General features: G+C 45.0%; 1 protein-coding gene across 2 annotated transcripts in view; it reads right to left on the reverse strand.

The window, feature by feature from the left end:
- Positions 1–474: 474 nt before the first annotated feature.
- DYM (dymeclin) overlaps positions 475–26344 on the reverse strand; it is a 375345-nt gene continuing 349475 nt past the window's right edge. For both annotated transcript variants that reach the window (XM_058557075.1, XM_058557076.1), the window contains one exon: positions 475–866. In XM_058557075.1, coding sequence (XP_058413058.1) covers positions 717–866 — 150 coding nt within the window. In that variant the 3' untranslated portion in view covers positions 475–716. The remainder of the gene's footprint in view (positions 867–26344) is intronic.

The raw sequence follows: 26344 nt of genomic DNA on the forward strand, positions 1-26344 counted from the left end.
AAAAAGATTGTTTTCAAAATGAAGCTTTTCTTTTCCCAATGATTAATACAGAGTAGATGAACTTAATTTGTGCTAGACTCCAATTTAATTCAGCTACAGCTCAGAGGCCAAATCCACAGGAAAGCTAATCTGGCTTCACGAGAAGGAGCCATTTCTATCTTTGAGGGAAAGATGCAGAGGGTCTAAAGGCTTCTATCCATCTACCCGGGCAGAGTGTTTATTGAACCATGGGCCTCTGAAAGGCAACCACACACACACACGACTTCATTTCCTTATTGACTCCTGTCTCATCTTTGCAGAGTGATATTTCTTAATGCTGAAAGAAACACATACACACACCATAGACCAAGACAAAAATCTTGAACATGCATTAAAAAAAAAAAAAGAATGTACTGGTGACGTGTCATATGCCTAGGGCGCGGGGTTCCTGGAAGAGCTCTAGAATTTTGGTTTAAAAATAAAATTCAAGTGGAATGGCAGGTTTTTACATTTATTATTGTGTCCCTATCCCCTTTTTTTGCACTACAATCTAAGCTGAGTGATATATTGCCAACTGGCACCAATTCTCCAAACCCAAGTGTGCAAGGGAAACACGCCCGTGTGACCCTCTTTAATAGAAGATGCGCCAGGCAGTCTGTCTGGTTCTGTTTGCCAGAAAGAAAACAACGAGAAGGGATGCTTGGCTGGAGGGGTGAGGGTGGGAGACAGCACCCGCCTCAGTCGGCACCCATGGTGAACAGCTGGACGTCCTGTGGGTTCCAGTACAGGCCCACTGCCGAGTTGTAGACCAGAGACCAGACATAGGGGATAAAAAACTCCTCGGGCTGCTCCTCTTCCACATATTTGAATTTCAAATCTGGAAATTTCTGCAATGAAAACAAGAGGATTTTATAATCTCACAGTTCCATGTAAAAACAGAAGCAGCAGTAGTTTATAAGTGGTGTTGGGGTGTGCAGGGAGCCCCCTCCCCTAATAGGTCATAGGGCCTGACAGCTCTGGGGCTTTACAAGATCCAGCTTCCAAATGACTCCTGAGACAGTGTCAATTACCTGTAGGAAGGGCAAATAACCCATTGGTGCTGGTCAGTTAATGTCACTTTGCTGACAGTTTGCTGAGAGGGGCAGGGACCCGGACGGGGGGAGGGATGGGACTGGGAAATGGGTCCTGCCTGAGGAGGCAGACGGGTTCCAGCAAAGACTGTCTACTGTGCAGTGCTGAGGGCTGGTTCTTCTCCAGAGACTTTGTGTTCAGGGTGGAGTCACCTTGGAGATGAGGATGTTCACTCTCAATTCCTGGCTTAGCCTCAGCCTCCGCCTCCTGGGGGCCCGCGGTGATGGCTTCGGCTTTGCGGAGGGTGAGGCTGCAGTGACTCCTCACTGAGGCTCAGGAAAAGCTTCGCCCTGGTGCTACAAATGCTCCCAGGTGCCCCGGGCCTGCACTCCGTGGTCCCCCGGCTGCGAAGGGAGACCGTGCGTGGTCCCGGGGCCCTCAGAAGCACTGTCACCACAGTGCTCACCAGGATTTGGGCTTTTACTCTTCTAATTTTACGCCTGACGTACTTCTTCCAGCAGCCTGAGGAGCCGCTGGAGCCTACTAAGAGCCCCGGGCCTCTTCCCTTGCCAAGGTGACTCTGGCGGGAGTGGCTGCAGTTCGATGACCGTGTCCCAGAGCGGGCAGGAGAAGGGGCAACAGTGTCCTAGGAGAAGGGATGTGGCAGGTTGAGGGAGAGGGCTGACAGAGAAGGAGAGGAAACACACGCAGGAGGCATGCCATCAGGCAGAAAGGTTTTTACCTGTTTTGTTTGCTACTGTGTCCCCACAGACAGTGGCCAGCACTGATAATCTGATGACTGAGTGAACCAGTGAAACAATCAACCACACACTGAGGACCAACCAACTACATCCCAGGCACAGTAGGCAGGGCTTCACGTATATTATCTTATTCAGTCCTTCTTATGTGAGTCGTTCATTCATTCATTCATTCAATTGGTTGAGCATCTGCTACTCTGCGCAGGCAGGCACTGCATGTGCCAGGGCCTAGGACACAGGGTGTGGCAGCCACACACATTCCCGTCCTCACAGAGGTGCGTTCTCGTGGAGGAGAGAGACGAACAGCAGCAACAACAAAACAGTGATGACAGAGTAGGTGGTGAGAGAGTGAAGGACCAGAGGCACAAGGGGCTGGAGGGTGGTGGAGGGGCAGCCAAGTGAAGAGGGAAGTGTGCTCCTCCTGAGGGAACAGCGCGCAGGGAAGGCCGGTGTGTGAGGCATGAGGCGCACTGCTGCAGGGCAGAGAGGGGGCGGAGGAAGAGCGGGCACCGGTGAGCAGGGCCCAGACGCGGGAGGGTGGGGAGGCAGAGGAGCCACGGGAAGACTGAGAAGGGGGCTGATGAGAGAGGCTCTGTACGGGGACTGCTCCGATCACAGTGTGGAGAACTGGAGGGCACCCCACAGGGGCAGGGGCAGGGGCAGGGCCTGGTCCAGGTGACCGGCTAACAGGCCGAAGATGACACTAGTTGTGTGGATTCAGAAGATATGAAAAGGAAACGAGGGGTGGGTAGGAGACCTACACGACTAAACATCTATGTGCTGGATCCTCAGAGTTCCAGAGTGATGAAAGAGGGGCCGAGTGAAGCAGGAAATGCTTTGTGGCAAGGGGAGTTTTGAGTTAAATCTTGAAACAAGTGTCTAAGAATTCCTGAAAAGGAGGGTACTCTGGACACGGATGTTACAGCATAGCACAGACAGCACAGTCCCCATCTGTTATGTCTTTAATGAAAACCAACTCTATTCCATGGCTCCCAGGGCGTTGTGGAAATACAGAATTTACACACACATAGGGCTGGCCCCATGGCTTAGCGGTTAAGTGTGTGCGCTCCGCTACTGGCGGCCCGGGTTCGGATCCCGGGCGCGCACCAAGGCAACGCTTCTCCAGCCATGCTGAGGCCGTGTCCCACATACAGCAACTAGAAGGATGTGCAACTATGACATACACCTATCTACTGGGGCTTTGGGGAAAAAAAGGAGGAGGATTGGCAATAGATGTTAGCTCTGAGCTGGTCTTCCTCAGCAAAAAGAGGAGGAATTTGCATGGATGTTAGCTCAGGGCTAATCTTCCTCACAAAAAAAAAAAAAAAGAATTTACACACACGGATTCTCTAAGTGGCCCACACTCCAGCACTACATACCCCTCGATCCTCCCCCATACTCTCTGTACCCCATACTCCAGAGGCCTTTGCAAAACTACTCTGATTTAATGAAAACCTAAGACTGTTCAGACCATCAGTGCTCCCAATCACTTCTCTCCCACCATCATCAGTGTAGGCTAAGTCTCGGTGTGTGCTGACGGCCATGGTAATGACTGCAATGTAGAGGACAACTCCCGCACTGGGCTCTCGGGTCAGTCTGGCTGACAGAGTCTGATCAGCTCAGGGATGTGGCACTACTTCCAGCACTCACTGACATGACTGGGGCTCCATTAGGCCCCCCAGTTTTCCATTCCTTTGTCATCCACTCACGCCGTCCCCTTGAATCCCTCCCACTCTGGGCCAGCATTCTCTGGGGGCACCATAACTGCTCAGTGGCTGGGTGGTCTCTTGGGCGCCTGGGCATCCTTCATGGGCCGCCTCACAAACTCTGTGCTGCTTTCAGCCTGGCATGGGCTTCTCAGGTGTGTGGGGACAGGGTTCTTGGAGATGGCGACAAGTCTCTGTCACGGAATCAGATATCTTACAGGCAGCAACACAGTGATATTCTTTCCCGTGAAAAATCTGCATTTGTAGCAACAGGGTGCAGCTACCACCAACCGAGTGCTCCCTGTGCACCAAGTCTGTCTGGAAGCTCCACACGCAGCACCGTGGTCAGTCACCACCACGTCCTGCCAAGGCCCATATGGCCAACCCCACTAACTGAAGGTGAGGCGGGGCCTGGAGAGGCTAAGCAGCTGGTGCCAGGTCACACAGCCTGTGGGGTGGAATTGGGTTAAAGCCCAGGTCTGACTGGGTGGGAAAGTCAGCTTAAAAAGTGACACCCGAGTCACAGCCACCCAAGTGCTTGGTCCTTAAATTCGATTCTCCTGGGCTCCACAGAACCCTTCGGGGTTAGTTCTGTGCCCTTTCACTGTATGCACAGGACCCAGCACACTGCCGGCCCTCAGAAAAATTACCAAACCCACAATGATGTCAATACTCAAGAAAGGATGGAGAGCTGTTTGAAGAAGAAAAGAAATCTACCACCTAATAATGCAGATGAAAGTCCTAGCTCTTAGAATGGCCTCAAACTTCAGAAAGCCTCTCACACTGACTTGGAGAGAAGTCAAGGGGCCAGGGGGTGCAGAGGTGGTGGTTGAAAAGGTCAGAGCCCCCACATTGCCTCTTTCAGCTGGAATAACAACATCCTACATTTCTATGTGGTCATGTAGCCGGTAGGATGCACTTCTTCTTGTTAAAAATAAAAATCACTAAAAGACGTGAAACCTTTTCTCCATACAGTGACATATTTGGAGGTTTTCCCATGAAGGCCTGAGGAAGGATGTGAGGCACCTGACATTATATCTCTAAGGAGGGTGGGATGGGAAAGAAAACGAGCAAACTAACCGCTTTCCTATGAATTCCTTCCCACTGAATTAAAGACGCTCAGGCAAGAGCCACTCTGTGGGCTGGCACTAAGTTTACCTGCCCTCATGACTCTGGGGAAATTCTGATGACGACGTATTCAGTTAGAAAGAGCAATGAGTCAAAGACTGCCCTTTGATCGTGCCCAGGCGGATCCAGGAAAAGGCCACTGGAAAAGCACCCGGACGCCCATCATGGTCCTTCCCACCACCCGTCAAACGGAGCCGAAAATGCCTCGTTTTCATTTTGACTCAAGTTTATGTCAAAACAATAATCCCTCTCACTCTGGAGTGAGTAAATGTCATAAACAAAATCTCAACATAGGGCGAGACCCAGAGTGGCAAGTATATAAGGTATATGGTATATAACAGTACATAAAAAATGGTATACACTTTATCTGTCAGTAGCAGACATATATTTTATTATGAAGTTTTTCTTCAAGCTGATCAATGATTATTTCTATAGAAGTTCTCCATAAAAACTCAATAATTGGGGCCGGCACAGTGGCACAAGCATTAAGTGTGTGCGCTCTGCTGCAGCGGCCCGGGGTTCGCCGGTTCGGATCCCGGGTGCGCACCGACGCACCGCTTGGCAAGCCATGCTGTGGCAGCGTCCCATATAAAGCGGAGGAAGATGGGCACGGATGTTAGCCCAGGGCCAGTCTTCCTCAGCAAAAAAAGAGGAGGATTGGCAGATGTTAGCACAGGGCTGATCTCCTCACAAAAAACAAAACACAAAAAAAGACCTCAATAATCAATTCTGACATTATGGCCAACATTTATAGCTGATAACTGATTACCTATTATGTGGCAGCCATGTTCCAACACTTTACATACAGTTACTCATTTACTCTTTGAAGTAACTAGAAAAAGCACTTGAAAGGCAGGCAAATAATTTGAGTTTTAGCCCCATCTTTTCCCATTCATTCATTCAGCAAATATTTACTGAGGGCCTACTGTGTAGGAAGCACAGTACTAAAAGCATAGCTGTGAATTAGACACACACAATCCCAGTTTTTAAGAGCGAAAAGTCCAGTCCTTACTAGTTGAGTGACTTGGGACAAGTCCCGTATCCTCACTCAGACTCAGGCTCTTAAAAGATAAAGTCTACTCTACTCTGCGATTCTGAATTGAAGCGTCCTGTCTACTTCACAGGGTTGTGACAATCAAATGAGATGAGCCATGAGGAAGAGCTCTCTGTAGTGCCTACGCAGAGCGCGCACTCAATCGATGCTGGCTATTACGACTGACACTGAAGTAATATGCAAATATGGGGTATGCTCTTAGTTTATAACTTTCAGTAATCAAACCTAAAGACTAGAACCGTGACTGGCCTGGTCCTAAACCCGTTTCTCTCTCTTTTTTTCTTTCTTTTTTTTTTTATTGTGAAATTTTTGTCGTACATTATGGTTTGTCAGTCACCATATAAGTGCATCCCTCCACCCCTTGTGCCCACCCCCTACCCCCCTAGCTCCTGGTAACCACCAACCAGTTCTATCTGTCCGTGTGTTGGTTTATCTTCCACATATGAGTGAAATCATGCCCTGTTTGTCTTTCTCTTTCTCTAAGCCCGTTTCTCTTACGCCACCCACATGGCCACTTCTTACTTGGCAACCCTTTTTCTGACTCTCAGTAACAGGAGCATGAAAGATCTGGCCGTCCCTGCAGGAAAACCCAGGAACAAGTGCTGATGAATGGCTTACAAGTGATACACTCATCTTCATAAATATTTTTAAAGAACAAAATTATGTCACTGAGAGCAGGTTCTGAAGAACTGCCTTCTTTCTCTGTCTCAGAGTCATCACTGTTGAATGATGAGTTAAATGAACGAATACGTGACTTCAAATCTGCACAATAATCCTGTGACATAGGTATTATTAACTCAACTGGAAGGGAGGATTGGCCCTGAGGTGAGCTGATGGCTATGGTAAAGAGGACAGGAGGGTCACTTTCAAGATGCATTTGACATTAGGAACATGACCTAGGTTTTCACAGCCTTCCTGTGTGAATATGTGGCATGTTCAACAACACTCAAGATCGAGCCAGGGGTGTGGTATCTAACCCTGAGCAGTACAGGGCTAGAGTGGCCAAGGTTATCCAGGGGCGAGGATACCGAGCCTTCTGCTAGTAGCTCACAGAGCCAACCCAGGAGGGGATCTCACTTCCCCAACTTCAGGGCAAGTGACATATACTGAGGGTGCCCAAGTGCCAGGTACTTCCCACCTCACCCACAACCTCACTATAAAAAGCAGAAGTGGCATCTCTCAGCTCATCGGTTTATACCCCTCACAACAATCGGTGCTTATCTTGTTTATTTATTTGCTTGTGGACCATTTCTCTCCCCCACTAGAATATAGGTTCTAAGAAGGCAGGGACCTTCTGAGTATCTGGCATTCTACTGACTCTTAAGAGATGTTTGTTGAATGATGAGTTAAATGAATGAGGGCCTGACTTCGAATCTGCACAATAATCCTGTATCACAGGTATTATTAACTCTATTGTATGGATAATAAAACCGAGTCTCAAAAGGATAAATAACATGCCAAAGAGGACAGAGCTAGCAGGTGGTGGAGCCAGAGGCTGAAGGAAATCCACACCTCTCCACTGTGGCCTCCCCGGAGTCTACAGGTACCTGGCTGTGCCCTTCTTCAAAATGTCTATCTTCAACATGGACACTAGGTTTCCATGTCTTTCCAGTAATGACAATGAGCTTCAAACATTTCTTCAATGTCCCCCGACCACTAAGCCACTTAACCTTTGTGCCTGAGTTTCCTCTCCATGAAGTGACAGAACTGAGGTCCAGGTCCCTGTTCCAGCTCTAGAGTCCAGGTTCCCCTAGGCTGGGGTCAGGAGGCCTTGACTCTGTCCTGGCTCAGCCGCTGGCAAGCAGGGCAGTAAACTGGGGCCAGTCACTGCATCTCTCCAGGACTCAGTTTTCTCACCTTGTGTAAAACGAAGGACCTCTGAGCTCCTTCCATGTCTTTTTTTTTTCTTTTTTGTGAGGAAGATCAGCCAGGAGCTAAAATCCATGCCAATCCTCCTCTTTTTGCTGAGGAAGACTGGCCCTGAGCTAGCATCTATTGCCAATCCTCCTCCTTTTTTTTTTTCCCCTTTTTCTCCCCAAAGCCCCAGTAGATAATTGTATGTTATAGTTGCACATCCTGCTAGTTGCTGTATGTGGGTCGCGGCCTCAGCATGGCCGGAGAAGCAGTGCATCAGTGCGCGCCCGGGATCCGAACCTAGGCCGCCAGTAGCGGAGCACGCGCACTTAACCGCTAAGCCACGGGGCCGGCCCCTCCTTCCATTTCTGACTGGGTGTGGTTTTATGGGATATATCCAGTAGGGTCTACACATTTGTATTCTCTGCCATGCCTCCCAGGCTCTGCTGGGTTACCCGGGAAGAAAGGGTGAACGGGCTGGGCCTGGGTTCAGCTGCAATCCTGAAGTCAAGCATTTGCTGGTTTTTACTGAGCCAGGCCTCACCTGGTGACAGTCTCAGGAGACGGTAAATGTCTAAACGTTCCTGGGCTGTCTTGTATGTTGACAATAGATGGTTTTAAAGGCTAGGACTCCCAATTGCTTAAAATCAAGACAAACAAGGCCGCGGTTGAGCTGCTCTGTGACCTGAGAGTTCATGGCTAAGTGGGTTGAGGCTCCAGATGTGGCCCCTGTGCTGGCTAGCAAAGGCCTGACCCCTTCCACAGATCGGGCTCCTAAGTCACTGTCTCCCAAGTGTGTGCCACTGGACAGGGGGGAACCAAAAGAGTGAGTACAGACAGAGCAGCATGAACAGACTTCTATTACTGGCAACACGTGAACACTGCAGACAGCACACACGCCCCCGAATCTACAGCACCAGCTCCTCTCTCCTCAGGGGAACAAGTGACCTGCGAGATATTATTTCTTGGGTTATTTGCTTAGGTTATATTGCTTTTAACTATTTCTTGGGTTATTTGCTTAGGTTATATTGCTTTTAACTAGTACTTAAAAGGTTCAGAAAGGAGGATAAAGCATAAATAGCATGAAAAACAAGAGCATGTTTTCTAGGACTGGCTACACAAAGCTAACATTTGAAAGCACAAGGTACAGACCTTTCTTTTTCTTGCAATGAGTTGTTTTTAAGACAATGTACTGGGAACATGTTAAAAGGGTGAATAATAGGCATAAATCATAAAGGAGTTTTGAAAACACTGTTCAGTCAGCCTGACTGAATGTGAAGGCAGCCCCTGCACGACTAGCTTTGCCCAAGCTGCATTTAATTTGACCCCCTCCCAAATCTGTCTATCTACCTAGAGAGATAGCCAACATGGTTTGAGATTTAAACAGACATTCCTAAAAATATGTGCTCCTCTACTATGTCTTAGAAGTCTGAGAGCTAAGGAAAGGAAAGACAAAAGGTTTTATTTAGCACTAATGACACTGGGGACACATTTTGTCAGGATTTAGTCCAAGAAATGTCATAGTCTGAATGTCAGAACAACAACCTAGAAAAAGTCACTCTTCCTTTACGTTCCTTTCCAAGCCCGTGGAGAACAATAACGCCATCCTGCGATGGCTGAGGGAAGTCCAACTTCCTCACGTGAGAGCGTCTTCATTTCTGACTCGACCAGCCCACTCCCCTGGGCTGCCCAGGCCCCTCGGGCATTCCGAGGCCTCCCCAGCTCTGCCATCCATGTGGCTCCTCTCTACCCCATCTCCTCTCTCGACTTCTCAGGCCCTCTGTGGCCTCCAGCCAGGGACTGCTGGGTGGACGTGCTTGAAGACACTAAAGCCCTGGGAAAGTGGAGGAAGGGGCTCTGGGGGGATGAGGGCTTCGATGTGACAGCGACGGCAACCACTCATCTGGAACAGGCTAGCAAAGGGCAGGATGCTGGTCACTTCAGGCGCAGCTTTCGCCCCTCTCTCTCCAAGACAGTTGTCCTGTGACTCAGCTCAACAAGGAGAGAAAAGCCATCTCTCAAGCTCGGAGCTTGGGCTCAATCCAAAGCTACTTACAACAATCCTGTTGTTTTGATTTTTGGAGCCAGAGGTAATGCTAGACTCTCAAGTTTGGCCGGAATGTTTTTATCAGTTCCAGTGAATCAACCCCGCCCCCAGTGGGATGTCGGGACGTCCAGCCCCGAGGCCGAGCAGGGGCCTGATTTGGTGGTTGAGACTTGGGTATAACAGGCAGACCAAAAGCCTTAAAGACCGTCTCTGCTGTCAGTCATGTGATCTGGTGGAAACCCACAGGAAGTGCAGTGAACAGATGTAGGGCTTCACTGCAGTATTTTATTACCACAGAAGTTCAATGGAGTTTTCTCCCTTCCACCTAAAGATGATACAGATAGCATCAGAAACTCGAGCAAGTACCTGGCACGGCTCCAGAAAGTTTAGTGCAATTTAAAACCAAATAGCTACCTAGCACCTTAAAAAAATTCTTTGAAAGGCCATACTAAGCCTCTGAATAGACAAGCGACGGGTGATGGTCGGGAGCGAAGCAGCCCGTCAGGGCCGGCAGAGGTGCAGGTAGGAGGTGTGATGTGAGTTACCGCTGCGGCAAATGCAGGGGCTGTGGTGGGTAGGTCTGTGTAGCTGCAAAGTAAACTGGTTTCAAGCTCCTGGCATAAGACGGCAAGGTAAGCTTTTACATACGATTCTTTTACCCAGGGGTGAATTTGGGGATGATTATCAGTTTCCCTACCATTCCTTCCCTCATATACTATTGCTGTGTAACGTTGGGTCCTTCAGTGATGGGTCCCGAAACTAAACGCTGGTGAGCACCAACCATGTACGAGGCATTGTGCTTGAGGCTGTAGAGGAAAGAAGAGGAATAACTGCTGTGCCTCTAACAGGGGTACAGTTTAGGAGGAGGACTGAGAACAGCAGGGAGTTGACACAAGATGGAAGGACAGTGCCCAGCAGGGGCTCCCTCCCAGGGAGACTGGCTAATATGGGGGGCAGAAGATCTCAGGTGGGCTTGGACAGCAAACTCTAGGAGAAATAACGAACCGACAAATCAGGACACATCTATATTATCGATTCAGCTAAGTTACGGTCTGAACAAGCCTGAACTGCAGGCCCTTTTGAGTATAATGGAATGAGTTACACATGTATCAAATATTATTATTTAACTGACGAAAAGAAGATAAGCACTGGTCCACCAGTAACAGCAACACAGATCTGTGGAGTAGTTCTAGTCTATGTGAATTAATTTCAAAATTAATGAAAAACTAAATTCAAAACATAGAAAATTAGAAAGGGCCACTTATTAAAAGCTACAAATTAAGCAATACAAAGCTAAAATTAAGAAGCCTACAATGAGGGTGGCTCAGAAGAGAGTCACAATACATTGCATATCTAAGAGCACTATGGCTGGGACAAATGTACAAATAAAACCACAAAAATCCTTAACAGTATAAGGTACACCAAGTTAACTGGAATTCATATTAAATGACTAGTGTATAAGTTTACTTTTTCAAGAAATCACTCTAATATAGTGAACATATTCATTACCTCAGCCCCAAACTCCTTCAAACTCAGGCTTGTTCTCTCTGGGAAAGCAATGGACGCTTTCCAAAAAAATGCTTTTGATAAATTAGTTGTGTTTTTACCCCCTTGAAGTCAGTAAACATATTATTAAATCAATCAAAAACTTGATTTGGTATACATATCACAATGTAATATATTACCTTAATGTATTCTTTCAATTTGTAAAATAGCTACCAGTTGTGAAATGTTCAATTGGTTGTAAACCTCAAGATAAGAGATATGAAATGAACGCATCAGAAAGAGCAAATCAAATCGGTTTGTCTAATTTTCTCAAGGAAAATAGGAACAGCAAGAAGCAGTCAGAGCAAAGTGGTGGCTGGGTAGGTCACTGAAGGAGGGGGGATGAGAAAAACACTAGCACAGGAGAGTTATGTGATTTGAGAACTAGGACCAAAAGAGAAAAATAATGAAGGAGAACCTGCCCTATTATATATTAAACTATAAAGCTAAAATAATTGAACGGTATAACATCCCTCCCTCTAATTTGGACCATCACAGATGTATATAATTTAGAATTTACACCTGCTCTGTTATAATCACAGGAGAACTAACCAAAAGATCTACATAAAATACCTCACCTAGGGAATATAGGATACATTTTATTTTATAGTTCAAAAAAAAGTGGTTGAGATTCAAATTTTCAGAAGTTTTAATTTTGAAAATTTAAGATTTAAAAATTTCAAAATACACACCAGTATATGAGAGAAGCAAAGCCCACACGTCCTTCCGTTATGTACTATATTGTACGAAGGACACCACGGCTCCCGTATTCACTTCTTCCTCACTCCATCTTAATCAACTAACCAATCGATTATTATGTGGAGAACACTGTGGGGTACGGCAGGTGTAAAGCAAAGTTCCTACTCTCAAGGAGCTGAAAATCTAGTAAGGAGACAAAATATAAATGCACAAACTAAACATTTAAATAGCAATCTCATTGTTAAATACCAAGAAGAGTGATACAGAGAGTGAAAAACTGAAGAGTTTTCCAGCAGGAAGAGGTCAATAAATCTGTTATGTCTGGGACAGTCTTCCTGGAGGCAGCAGGGTGAGGAGGTCATCTCAGGCAGAGACAAGCAAGGCAGGAATGAAGAGTGTTCAGGGGCTGGGGATAGAGAGCAGGCAAAGGAGCATGGGGGTAGGTGGTACAGGCTGGGGTTCTAAAGGTGGACTGGGGCAGAGTTCGAATTGTACTTTATTTTTCCTGGATTCTTCAGGCATTGGGGAGGGGACAGTGAAGGAGGTGAGAGAGGTAGTGAAGTTTATTAAAATGACTGGGTGGTACAGGTGGTAGTGATGATTGTAATACGTGTGTTTGTGTGACATTTCCCTCAACAAACTACATCCACTCCCTCTCAACACCCAAAAGTCACGTCAGAGAAATGAGATCCACAGCTCAGGAGTGTCAGTATCACCTCGGTAGGCACTTGGTAGGAATGTAAGTTCTTGGGCCCCAAATATTCCGTGATTCAGGAAAGCAGAAGGGAAAGAATGACCAGAAAGAAAAAGAATTTCAGTTTTGGAAAAGGAGCTGCATGTCAAGGTTCTCAGGAATTGGGAAGGACTAAGACTACAGAACTGCAAAGGCATCCCAGCATACTGGCGTTGGAAAGATTCAGACACCATCTAGACAGCTCTTTCATTTGGCATAAGGGGAAACTGAGGCCTGTAACAGCAATGATTTATTTCAGGCCTTGAGGCTAAAATGTGGCAGAGACCTAACAAGAAATCAGTATTTTGGGCCGATGGCTAGGCTGGCCCTAAGACAGAGACAGAAGCTGGGAACCATGTGTCTAGAGCCTGAGAACACAGCGGAGGTGAAGAGCAAGAAAACATATGGGAAAGGATGCCGAAAAATGGTGCTTCAAGACAATCTAGTAGGTCCAGATTTTGCTAGAAGCCTCCTAGTTCCACTAGTATGCAATCATTTCACAAATAACGAATTACTTTTATGCGGCTGCTGTCTGTCTTCAAAGGTGACGATGTGAACAGGAGACAGATTTGGAATATCAAGCATCGAGTGCTCTTTCTAATCCACAGTAGTAACATTCTCTTTGGTTTGAAGTTCTAAATGGATCATGCAGGATCCTGCTCACGGCCCATCTTCCTACCAGCTCAGCGCCGAGCTGCACAGCTTCCCTAAAGTGCAGAGTGGCTAAACAGGCAAACTGTTCAAGTGCTTTGGGTAAAATAATTTGAATTCCCTTTCTTGGACAAAGGTCTCCCTGGAGTGAGAATGGGCAGGCAAAGAAGATGATGAGCTGGAGACTGGTAAGGCTGGATGAAGAGACGTTTCTTCTCTAGGGTTCCAAGAAATACCCTGGGGGGGCTCACACAACATGAGTGACCCAGCAACCAGTGACTGTAACCCTGGGGCCAGCCAGTGATCTGTGCCGAGGCCCTGCCAGTGAGTGGAGATGGACCCCCAGCCCCGCCAGCAAGCCAGCAGTGTGAGCCTGGCTTGGGAAAGGGAGTTAGGGGGAGGGAGGGAGAAGGCTGAAGGCAACTTCAGGGGTTTCAAGTCATCCCCATTTCTTCAGCTATCACCCTCTGTTCCCACTTTCCTGAAATAGAGGCAGGAGTTTTAAGACAATTCAGAGACACTTAGAGCCACAAAACGGGCTCAAGGGCCTTCTTTATTCTAGCGCTGCAACTAAGCAGCTCACTAAAGACAGAGTATTTTTATTGTCAATATTACGGCAGAAAAGAAAAATACTTCCAATTCTCTGCTTTCCAAAACCAATGTAGAGAGAGGGTAAGAAACAAGGACAGGTGATGTGGTCACAAATCAAATATGACCTGGCTCTCAAATGGCACGCCACTGAGGAAGGTACTCACAGACAGCTCATGAACGTGAAGATACTAATATTTGTAAGCTGAAACAAAGATCAAATCTTCCATTTAGAAAAGCCTCTTCTTCGCCATTCATGAATCCTGCTTTTACCCTTTCCTTTACAAAAAAGGCACAGGTTTTACGTTTCATTCCTTAGTGTGTTAGAAGTTTAAAAACTGGCCCACCAAATCTAAAATGGAGTATTGTACTGGCCTCAGGGCAGGTTAGAAATTTAACTGCACTGGTATAAATCCACGTGATTTCAATTTTTTTCCCGTAACTTTCTTACAAAGGGGACATTTTACAACTTTATGAATAAGCGACAACACTGTAAGTTAAAAGTATTTTCAGAGGTGGCAAAGCCATGGTTCTAGCCAACAAGACCAGGAGCCCACAGAAGAGAGTGAATCTGCACACTCTGAAGACGGATGCTCCTGGAGCCCCAGGTCTTTCACTGACACTGGCTCACGTACTGGGTCAGGCAGGGCCACAGACCTGTGGAATCATGGTCAGAAAAAGCAAGGCAAGGCAGCTGGGAGGCATACTTGTTTCTGTTTTCTCCAAGGCAGTGGCTCTGCAGGCTGTGGATATGGGCAGAGGTGCTATCACTGCAAATATCAGCCCAGGGAGCTGCAGGGCCTTGGGAGCCACCAGGCCCTATGTCACTCACAGTCTAAGAGCTGAGGCTGGGCCAGGCAGAGCATTTTGACTCCTGTCCCCTTTAATTCCCCAGCTTAGAAAGACTGGAGGTTGTAAAAGGCAGGCAGTTGGTACTTAATGCTCTTCATGGCAATGGTCATACTTACCAATTATTTGAAATGGAAATAAACACTACGATAAGGAAGCATAAACTTTTAAGACTAATATGTCTCTCTCCCATCTAGGCTAGGAATGGTACAATGGAGGGAAAATTCGGGACGTCTGAATTTCAGATCTCGCTCTGACACTAATAAACTTGGACAAATAACGTCACCTCCTTGACACGTAGTTACCTCATCTGTAAACCATTACTGCTGCAGGGGCCTGCTCTGACTGCCGCAGGGGCCTGCTCTGACTGCCGGCGGAGGACTGATGCTGAAGACTGGCTGTGATGTTTAAGTGACACCTGTGGGGCTGGGGGCCCAACAAGGGCCAGGCAGAGCTGCTGGGCCAATCCAGCCAGCAGCTTGCTCTGCCTTGTCCAAGCAATGCCACAGAAGGGCCTTAAAAGAGCCCAACTTCTGCCCTGTGACAAAGGTCACAGCCAAAAAAAACATCAAACCTGGGAAATGGACGGACTTCTGCCTTCTCCATTTTAGCCTCCACCATTATTTTTTCTCAAATCAATGCCCCAGAAGGCAAGTAAAACATCTGTAGGTGAAGCATTTGAAGATCTATAGTCATGTCTGAAACATGACAGTGGTTTAAGAGAGGGGTTTTATGTTTTATAACACAGGCTCTAATTATTCCAAATTTACATATTTCAATAAAGAAAGATATACTGCTTATCTCTTAATTTACTTTCAGGGACTAACCATGGATAATTAAATTTGTTATACACTGCAAGCATGAAAATTAAATAAATTGGAATTTACCTTGACAATATTCATAAAACATTTTAAAGAATATTTCTAAGGGAAATTCTAAATTTAAATAACCACATATTCTATTTTAGGATTTGGATATAAGAAACAAATAATAAAATACTCTTCCATACTTGGAGTTTGTTTAGAAAAAAGAATGTAGAACGTATGTTTTATTTTTTTTAAAAAGTCAAAATTTGGGATAAAAAAGCAAACTAGGTGAAAATTATAAACGTCCCCTAAAGAGAACTATTGCATGCTCAGCATGAAAGAGATGACACATCTGAGTTCTGGGACTTTAAAAATACTGCTTTACTTTCAAAAGAAGCAGACTAAGGAAGAGAGAGAACGTTGTGTTTATTCCAAGAGTAATTTACATTGTTGATACATCTTCCATGGTTTCCCCATCACAGTGAACATAAAAAACACCTTCTGATGAAGAAAGATGTGTTAAGATAAAGCTTCTGATTAAATTCCTCTTGTAAGGTGACCTGTTCACCCATGCATCCTTCCTTCCTTTGTATTACTATTTACATTTTAATTATAACCACTGATGCTTTAACAAATATGCTACTTTAACACAATGATGGATACAAAATAATGGTTTTCACCATCTGGCTGATGGGTCTGCATCATTTGTTATCATTATAACAAGACCCCAACCAAATGGCTATTTCCCCGGCTGTTCTGGTGGCCAGGGCTGCGGCAGGGCAATGCAAGGCATGGTGGCTGCCACATCGTGCTGCAGTGTGAGGGCGACGGGCTAGGAGCCCAAGTTGAAGGTTTACTCAGTACCACCGAAGGCCCAACGGAAGTTCCCCTCAACATCTTACGAGGGAAAATTGCCCACATACACAAAAGTGGAGAGAACCGTGTGCCCATCAACCAGCTACGAGTCATCAACTCAAGGTCACTCTTGTTTCATCTACCTCAAACTTCCCTCCTCTGAATTATTTTGGTGCCAATCCTGGACATCATATAATTTTATCCCTAAATATTAACCTACATATTATTAAACAGGTAAGAACTTTTTGCTCTACTTTTAAGATGACCCACTATGAGAACAAATTAAGTTACAGAATGACCCTTTGTATCGTAAAGTACTTAACAAAATATATGAAACACGGTCCCTGCCCTTAAGTAATCTTAACAGTCACTTGCAGAGCTAAGATGAATGCAAACGGAAAAAAGAATCATGAAAACACAATTCTCCAACGAAATCTATTGTTAAAAGACGCAGTGTAATAATTGCCAGTTCTGATTAGATGGATTCTAGGATGTGTACAGACGGACCCACAGGACCTTTCAGCTTCATCTGCTTCCTGTCCTTAACACAAACCATCAGCCTCTGCCAACGTGAACTCCCCGAGGTCCTCTGCACACTCCGGGCAATTCCCACCTCCACGCCTTTTCTGACACTGCTCCCTATAGCTAAGATGTCCTTCCCACCCCGTTACCATTTCCTACAGAACTGGCTCAAATCCTCCCCTCCTCCAGAAAGCCTTTCACGGTCCTCTCCAGTGCTTGGTGCCTGCCTGTCCACCCACAGACATTTGTCTCTACATTTCCCACAAAGTCCCTGGATTGGATATGAGTTTGTACGTGGTTTTCACTTGCTACTGGACATAAATGTTTTGAAGGCAGGCTCTATGAGTGTGCCACCCACAGTTCCAGGTAAGGCTTTGCTGAGAGAGGAATGGTACGGTACCCCTTGCCGGGGCTATGGTGGCGTAGGAGAGAGACAGCCCTGCGGATGAGAGCACTTAGGGGAGGCTGACGAGATAGTGGACTTGGGTGGTCCTAAAGGACAGAGGAGTGGTGGAAAAGGACTCCACGAAGAGGGAATGATTCAGAAGCCCGGCCCAGCAAGAAAAAGGTGGGAGCCCTCCCATATGTTGACCTGTCCAAGGCACTCCCAGGTAGTGAGGGGCGCATGAGCAATGACGAAATCTGATCAAGGTACTCTGTGGCTTCAAAAAAATCCTTGACGGCTTCCCAATGAAAACTACTGACAGAGATGATACCAAAAAGAACAGACAGAGACTCTGCACCAAGGTATTTATAACCTAGGCACAGAGGTAAAACACCTACAAAAAGAATTATAAGACAAGACAATTATATCATGTGAAGTATACAAATAAATGTAATTTATGGGAGTCCATGGAAGGGAGAAATTACTTTAAATGGGAGCATCAAGAAAGCCTTCAAGGAGGAGGTGGATTGGGTGGTGTGTAAACAATGGGCAGGATTCAGGCATGTGAAGGTGGGCAGAAGGGCATTTGGGGCAGAGGGAATAACAGGAAAAAAGGCATCAAGGCAGAAAAGCACAGGTTGCCCAAGGACCAGCCAGTGTTCAGGTTGTTTGAAAAATGAAGAATAGAAGGGGGAGTGAGGTGAAGCAAAGCGTGAAAGGCAAGTTGTGGAGTCTTACCGAACCTGACTCCGGACTTTAGTCTGCAAAGGGGAGCCACTAAGTGTATGTGAGCAGAGCAGTGACCAGGACCTGAATGTGGGTTTGGAGGATTACTTGGGAAGCAATGTGACCTATTTGGATTGGCAGGGAGGGGGGTGGGTGGCAAGGAAGCTGGACCCAGAGGAGGAGCTGGGAGACTAGTGCAGGGGTCCAGGTGACGGGGGATGAGGGCACGAGCCCAAGAGATGAAAGTGGGAACAGAGGAGTGGTGGCAACGCGACCGGGCTGAAGAGGGAGGGAGACTTGGCAGCCCTTCACAGTTGCCTCTCCTCAGAAAGGGAAATCAGGGCTTGGAAGTGACAGATCCAGAAATAAATCCAAGAGTCTCCTCTGTTGATGGCCATATATTTTGAGTCCAATGACCTTTGTTACTTTCGTTTTTCACTAGAAACAAAAGAGCAGACAAATAAAATTCTGTTTCCATCCTCCGTCTGGCTCCATTCTAATGAGTCTTTATCTTTGTGATATGGTTTCTTCGAGCCCATTCGCCTCTGGGAAAGGGTCTCTGTGCAGCTGACTTCACAATGCCTTTATGTTTAGTTCAGCAGGAGCTGCTGACACAAGTCCCCAGTCCTGACAGCCTCACAGCCCAGATTAAGCAAGCTGTCTGGAAGTGTTATCAAAATTCTGATTCTCCTGCCTCTATCTTCAAAAGTTAGAAAAGGGGGAAATGGAGCTGGGAGAAAGTCTCATGGCCTATTTCTGAAGGGAGACGTTTTGCCTAATGTTGTCCATTTCAGTCTTTGATCATCAGCCTGTAAATATTAGAGAGCAATAACAATGGCTTAGGAACAAGGACAGACTGACCGTCAATGAATGACTTTCTGCTCAGACTCTAGGAAGTGCACCCTTATCTAGCTCAAGTTCAAGACCTGCTGACGAATGCCCTGGTCAGTCCCTAGCCCTTGACTCTGGGATCTCCAAGGCCTGCAAATGCACAGTGACTGATGGACAGTCCCCCTATCATAAGTGTGAAGCCAGGAAACTGCATCCCACATGTTTGGGGAAAAACAGCAAGGCTTTAAGATTCCAGGGATGAAAGTTAAAATGGTTTGGACTCCAGGTGCTTCACAGGACCTACCCTGTTTCCCAGGCACGGAACACACACGGATGGTCACGCTGTTTACCACGTGTTGTCCCCCTGCTCCACCCCTGAATTATTTGGACAGGAAACAGGAGTCCTTGGGATACACTAGGGTTACGGGTTCTAGATTAGAAAAACTGATTCCAGTGAGGGGTTCACCCTCTATACAAAGTTTAGAAAAACTTACTCTCCTTCAGAAACATGCATGCAAATTTCGTTCCTGGGATTCTTCCCTAGTATATTTCCTTTTCACTTCTGGAAATCAGGGATGGGACTGGAGTGGGTGATGCGAAGGAGATTATAACAAACCCAGAAAGCCACTTAGGTAACCTGACTTCATCTAAGGGTAGAAGACAAAAAATTCCCAAGTAGGAGCTTTCTGAATCTGGGATATTCTGCCATCAACAGTTTTTATTCATCTCTCATCTCCCCTTTCCCCAGTGTGGCAAACTCTAGATTTACCTAGAACCCAACTAATTGGAACTTTCACTAAAGCACATTTATTTTTAGGACAAAGGAACAAATAAGGGAACAAGAACATATTCAGTAATTTAAGAAAAAACACAACAAACTTCCAAGGAACCCTCCCGCTGAGATTATTATACACTCTGTGAGATTTCCCACACCTGACGCAGGCCTGTACAAAAAGAACCGACATTAGACGGATGATGGAAACTCAGCAAGATTCTGAATTATCCACAAAAGCTAAAAAGGAACATCTTCCTCATCTATGCCTAAAAAATTTCCCTCTTACTATAAAAACCTTAGGGAATGGGCCAGCTCCGTGGCTTAGCGGTTAAGTGCGCGCGCTCTGCTACTGGCGGCCCGGGTTCGGATCCCGGGCGCACAACAACGCACCGCTTCTCTGGCCATGCTAAAGCCGCGTCCCACATACAGCAACTAGAAGGATGTGCAGCTATGACATACAACTATCTACTGGGGCTTTGCGGGGGGGAACCTTAGGGAATAAGCTGTACTGAAGTTGTAGTTTGAAAGTAAATAAATATATAGACAGAACTAAAGAAATATGCAAATGAAAGACACTACATCACAAAGCCAAGAAGTTGAGTGTGGTTTAGGACAGTTCTTGACCCAGAGGAGCTTCCTCTCTAGGGGACAGCCACAACTACATGACACAAGGATTGTTCAGTGTGAAGTGCTCTGATAGGTGAGCTAACAAGGTGGTGGGGAAAGGCTTTGCTGAGGACGTGATAACTGTAAATTCTGAGAGAAAGGGTGAGTTTTGGTAGGGAGGAAGCACTTCAGACATTGGGGAAAAACACGAATAGAGTCGTATGCAAAAACAACAGTAGTCACTTGATCTTTAGAAGAGATAGTAAAGTTGGTCACTCCTCAAAGGACTAGGTTTTTTATTTTTTACTTCTCACAACACTGACAGGTTATAATTTGTAAGCCCACATAGAACTTTATTATAAAACTATACACATTATAAAAAAATTTAATCAGAACTGCAACGCCTAGAAAAGTAGCATTTTTAGGCAGACTCTAGCTTGGAAATATAAATTCTCTGATTTCAAAATGGGATGTTTTGTAAACCTATTCACTGGTCAAGAAAAATTAACTTCTGAGATTTCAATGATTTTAAACTACTCTTTTTATCCTATTCTCTCAAAAGTCATTTATCACTTATAAAGAAAAGGGCTTTGAAAATAAACATGCAAAAATTTATATCAACTATACTATCAATTCTGAAAAGATTAATTTTAGTGACGCTCTCCACAGTAAGCTCTATGATTTCATACTCCCTAAAGAAATTGTTAACAGTCAGAGATTTCACATTCACTTTCTGAGAGCCACTCTGAATTTTCAGCTATGATCTATTTGATTAAATCCTACTTAAAAGTTAAAAATAATACAGAACTCTACTAGACTGATGCAAGGGAATTTTTAGCCTTTGCACTTATATGAAGAGAGGATAACATGTATTTGAGCTCTCCAGCAAGAGCGTATTAAGTTCTATTAATATATCTTCTGGGACACTGTGTTCCAAATATACATTTTTCCTTTTTAGACTTCTAAATCTGCAATTGAAATAAATCTAGTTTTAAGTTTTCCCATGTTCAAAATCGTAGTTTCCCTCTTTACTTTCAAATGCTGTTTTGCAATTGAGCCCCTTGGTTGCATACTATAGATATAATATTCAACAACAAAGATGCCCAATCCCCAGGGGTTGGTAAGCTATAAACAAATGATTTTCTCAAGTTTTTCACTTACTTGTAGGATTTAAGTTAGTTACCTTTTTTTTTTTTTTAAAGATTTATTTATTTATTTTCCCCCCAAAGCCCCAGTAGATTGTTGTATGTCACAGCTGCACATCCTTCCAGTTGCTGTATGTGGAACGCAGAGTCAGCATGGCCGGAGAAGCGGTGCGGCAGTGTGCGCCCAGGATCCGAACCTGGGCCGCCAGCAGCGGAGCGCGCGCACTTAACCGCTAAGCCATGGGGCCGGCCCAAGTTAGTTACCTTCTTAGTGCTGAAAGTACTGAACTGTTTAAAGTATACTTCAAGTTACTTGTTCAGCTAACTCATTGCTAGATCAGAGAGAATAACTCAAAAATACAAAGTATCTGAAAGTGCTCACCAACAAATCACAAGCTTTGGCTCAGGGTTCTTTGCACCGCACATCACTAAAATACCCACGGAACGCTTGGGCCTTTATTTTAGAGAAAGCAGTGATATAATCTATTTTCCCAATCCCACTTGTTTTAAAACCATTAACTCCTAAGTCCATACATTCACCACAGTAACCTCCTCTAACTCACACTGCCTAGGCCATCTGTTTCTTTCTCTTTTTTTTATTGTGGTAAAAAACATAAAATTTACCATCTTAACCAATTTTAAGTGTACAATTCAGTAGTGTTACGTATATTCACATTGTTGTGAAACAGATCTCAAGAACTTTTTCATCTTGCAAAACTTAAACTCCATACCCATTAAACAACTCCCCCTTTCCCTCTCACCCCAACCCCTGGCAACTACCATTCTCTGTTTCTATGAATCTGCCTACTTTAGATACTTCGTATAAATGGAATCATTTGTTTTCTTGTGACTGGCTTATATCATAACAAACTCAAGGTTCATCCACGTTGTAGCAAGTGACAGGATTTCCTTCCTTTTTAAGGCTGAATAATATTTCATTGTATGTACGTATTACATTTTGTTTATCCATTCGTCTACCTTTTGGCTATTGTGAATAGTGCTGCTAGGAACAAGGGTGTGCAAATATCTCTGAGTCCCTGCTTTCAATTCTTTTGGATATATATCCAGATGTGGGATTGCTGGATCACATGGCAGTTCTATTTTTAATTTTTTGAGGAACCTCCAAACTGTTTTCCACAGTGGTTGCACCATTTTACAATCCTACCAACAGTGCACAAGGGTTCCAATTTATCCACATCCTCACCAACACAACAAGCCTACTATACACCCAGGCCACATGGTACTAATCTTCTGGGACCACTGTCATATATGCGGTCCGTCGTTGACTGAAACACAGTATGTGGCACAAGACTGGAGTTGACTTTTGCCTTTCCTTGAACTTCATATTAATGGAACTATACAGTATATACCCTTTTGTGTCTGGATTTTTTCATTTAGCATTATGCTTGCAAGGTTTACACATGTGGTTTGTTGTGGTTCACTCATTTGCATTGCTACACAGTACTCTATTGTCTGAATATATCACAATTTATTAATTAACTCTACTGCTGATGGACACTGGGTTGCGTCCAAGATTTGACTGTTACGAACAATGATGCTATGGACATTCTTCTATGTGTCTCCTGGCACGCAAGGGCATGCATTCACGTTAGGGGTACACCTAGGAATAGAACAGCTTGTGCATTTGTTCAACTTTAGTAGATATGCCAAACTTTTCTACTGTTTGTACAATTTAAATTCCTTTCCAAAGAATTTTTTTAAAGGTCTTCCATGACCACATCACATCTTGTCTACTGCTTTTCTTATCCCTGATCCTCCCTCTGCTATCAAACCCTCACTGGAAACTGTTAAAGCCTACTTGGTGGCCATCACACTTGCATCTTGGCCAACATGGCCTCCTGCACTTTGGTCAGACTCATACCTTCCCATCTCATGACAACGAGGAAACATGCAGTGCGTGCCTGTTCTATTCAGGGTCCCAGGCTGAGTGGTAGGGATATAAAAAGGGGGATGACAGATCCTTGACACCAGGTGTTACAACTTAGTTGCAAAAGGGCACACTGATAAGAAGGTAAGTCTCAACAGAGGCAGTACACACTAAGCAGCAAATGACTGGTGTAGATTCGAGTGCTATGGAAGCACAGCACGGGAAGGGGCAGGGTGAGGTGGGAAAATCTTGGGGAGGAGATCTCATCTTGGCTGGGCTTCGAGGGAAATACAGGGCTGAGACGAGCAAAGGTCATGTCTGGGAATGTGCATGCTATGTTTAGAGTCTAGGGAAGGACGACTGTTATCCTGAAACAATGATCCATGCCACATTCAGCTGCACAGGGGCAGAATCTGTCTCTCAAATGGCCAATTAAAGAGTAAACTTACAGCCAACTAAGACATATAACATAATAAAAAAATCAAAGTCTGCCAGTTAAAAGCATTACATTTAGTCACAAACGTGTATTCAAACACAATTTCAAAACACAGTTCTAAAAATACTTATGGTACTACAACACTGAGGCCTAGCCTGAGAATGTGATCCCTCCAAGGCCTAGATAGATCTGCGATGTTACTGTCACAGGCCAAGCAGTACTCCAAAAGTGGCCCTAGTAAGGACATTCTGTTGGTCATGAAGAGGGCAGGTCAGGGAAAGAGGATGTGAATTGACACAAATACATCATCAACACCAAGCAAAAACTCACAGTACCATCTCTCTTTACAAAGAACAGCAAAGGGCCAATTACTAGTAAGAGCTGGACTCTGAGGCTGCTTTGATGGATGACTTAGCCTGATGGTAGGAGTCACAGCACCCCTTGAGTGCAGAGAAGTGTCACGTAGTACAATGGAGTCAGGGAACCTGGATTTGGGCCTGCATCTCCCCCTGCCAGCCTTGTGACCTTGGGCCACAGGTCAACACGCCTCATTTTCTCTATTCATAAAATAAAGGGGTTGAAACAGTGTTTCTAAAATATCTCTTCTCTATCTCTCCATTCTAACAATTGGTGCTAAGAGAAGGGATATTTTTCAGTCCACTTCCTTAAGAATGAGAGAAGCTCACGCCTGGTTCCTCTGTATCTTTCTTGAAACAACAAAATTTCCCACAAGCCCTAAGACCTACGAAAGAGAAAGGGCACAGTTTGATGCTATTCCTGAGAAATGAAGGGAACTCCAGAGAATATTGTTTTTTAAATCATTTTAACACAATTTTTGTTAGCCTGGGCTGCTGGAGGTAAGAAGAATAAGACAAATCAAAACCACCAAAGACATGAAATGGAAGCCCTGACACTTGGCTGCTGCTTTTGTGAGAACTTAAATATTACGTGCCGAGGATAGCAGTGGAAATTTAAAACAAGGAAGTGGCTTCTCCTATTTTCTCCCTGGAATGATTGCATTCCAAATCATCTTTTTTATTCAACTGGAAAGTGGTACGCTTGTGAGACAGAGTCTGGGTCAACTCTGATGGTAAATGTGAATATATCTGCATGGAATTGATGGGTCTTTTCATAAATACATACACTGAAGGGTCTTTTAAAAATACTGGAATTAGGGAAAAATCTGTAATGCCAAGTTTTCAGATTTTGTATACCGAGAATAGCATGTATATTGATGAAACATGGGCACAACAAAAGACGTAGTACAGTAAGTTGATTATGGAAAGAACAGAGCTTCAGAGTTAGACAATCTGGCTCAGCCTCACTTTACAACATAGAACTTTCTAGATGGAGTGATGTGTGAGTTAAATGAGATAACTTAGGGCCGGGCCTGTGGCTTAGTGGTTAAGTGCGCGCGTTCCGCTGCTGGCGGCCCGGGGTTCGGATCCCGGGCGCGCACCGACGCACCGCTTCTCCGGCCATGCTGAGGCCACGTCCCACGTACAGCAACTAGAAGGATGTGCAGCTATGACATACAACTATCTACTGGGGCTTTGGGGGAAAAAAATAAATGAATAAATAAAATTAAATGAGATAACTTAGTCCTGATGGAGCTATTGATGTGATCACGAAAAATGGTGAATAAACTGTATATTATAAATCAAACCACATTTTAATGTTACTATCTAAAAGATTCTTGCTATAATATCTTCCAAGCTAAAACATCAAACAAACCAACCACTCAAATAAAATCACTCAGGAATTTATCTGTTTTGCAAGTTCAGACTAGCGACTTGAGTCTTTGGGCTCAGGTCATTCACTTGCTGTTCTCAAAGACGAGGCCTGTTTCTCAAGGATAGAGATGATATCAGCTCGATGCCTTATAACTGCCCCAACTTTTCCTCAGGGTCATGACCCCTCCAGACTTGTAACTTCTTCTGATGTCTTTTCATAAATAGTATGTAAAAGTTCTTAGAAGACACCAAAAAGTAAGATTCACATCCGTTTTCTGTTCCTTCCTTTGTTGTATCAGGACAAGTGGCCCTCAATTTTCACTCCTGTTTATAGCAGTTCTTTTAGGCTGTGGCTTCTAATCTCTTATGGACTTGGAGACCAGAGAGCTAAACTTGTTAAGGTCATGTATCAAGTAAGGAGTATCAAGCTGTGAACAAGGTGCTCACAGCACTCTCCTGGTAATAAAGTGCATGAAAAAGACTTTGAGCCATCTATTTTGATTGTTTAGAACTTAGAGCCCTAGTTCTTGGTTTTGTTCTAGAAAAGTGAGGTTGATAGGTAAGTGGGAAAATAACACTAAGTAATGATTACTGAGAGCTTACTTCGTGCTAGGAACTCTGCATTCATTATCTCCTTTAAATTTCCCCAGCTACCTCAGGAGGAAAGCAAGGTTGAGATGGATCTACCTGGAGGTGAGGAACTGACGTACAGTGAAGGTTAAGTCACTTGACGACACAGCTGGCGGAGACAATGACTCACTCTTAAGCCCTACAGTATCCTGCTTGCCCCTCCATTGATGTGCTTTAGGGCATTGGTTTCGAGATCTGTATTTCGTCCATAGCCATTTCTCATTTCAGGGAAATCAAGGTATTTCAAAGTTCTTCAGGATTTGAGCTGTCTCCTGTCACGGACTAGGTGCCCCAAGGAACTCAAAGGTGGGTTTGGAAGCAATTAAGTATTTTTCCAAGCTGTT

This window comes from Diceros bicornis, chromosome 16 (assembly GCF_020826845.1).
Source record: "Diceros bicornis minor isolate mBicDic1 chromosome 16, mDicBic1.mat.cur, whole genome shotgun sequence".
NCBI lineage: Eukaryota > Metazoa > Chordata > Mammalia > Perissodactyla > Rhinocerotidae > Diceros > Diceros bicornis.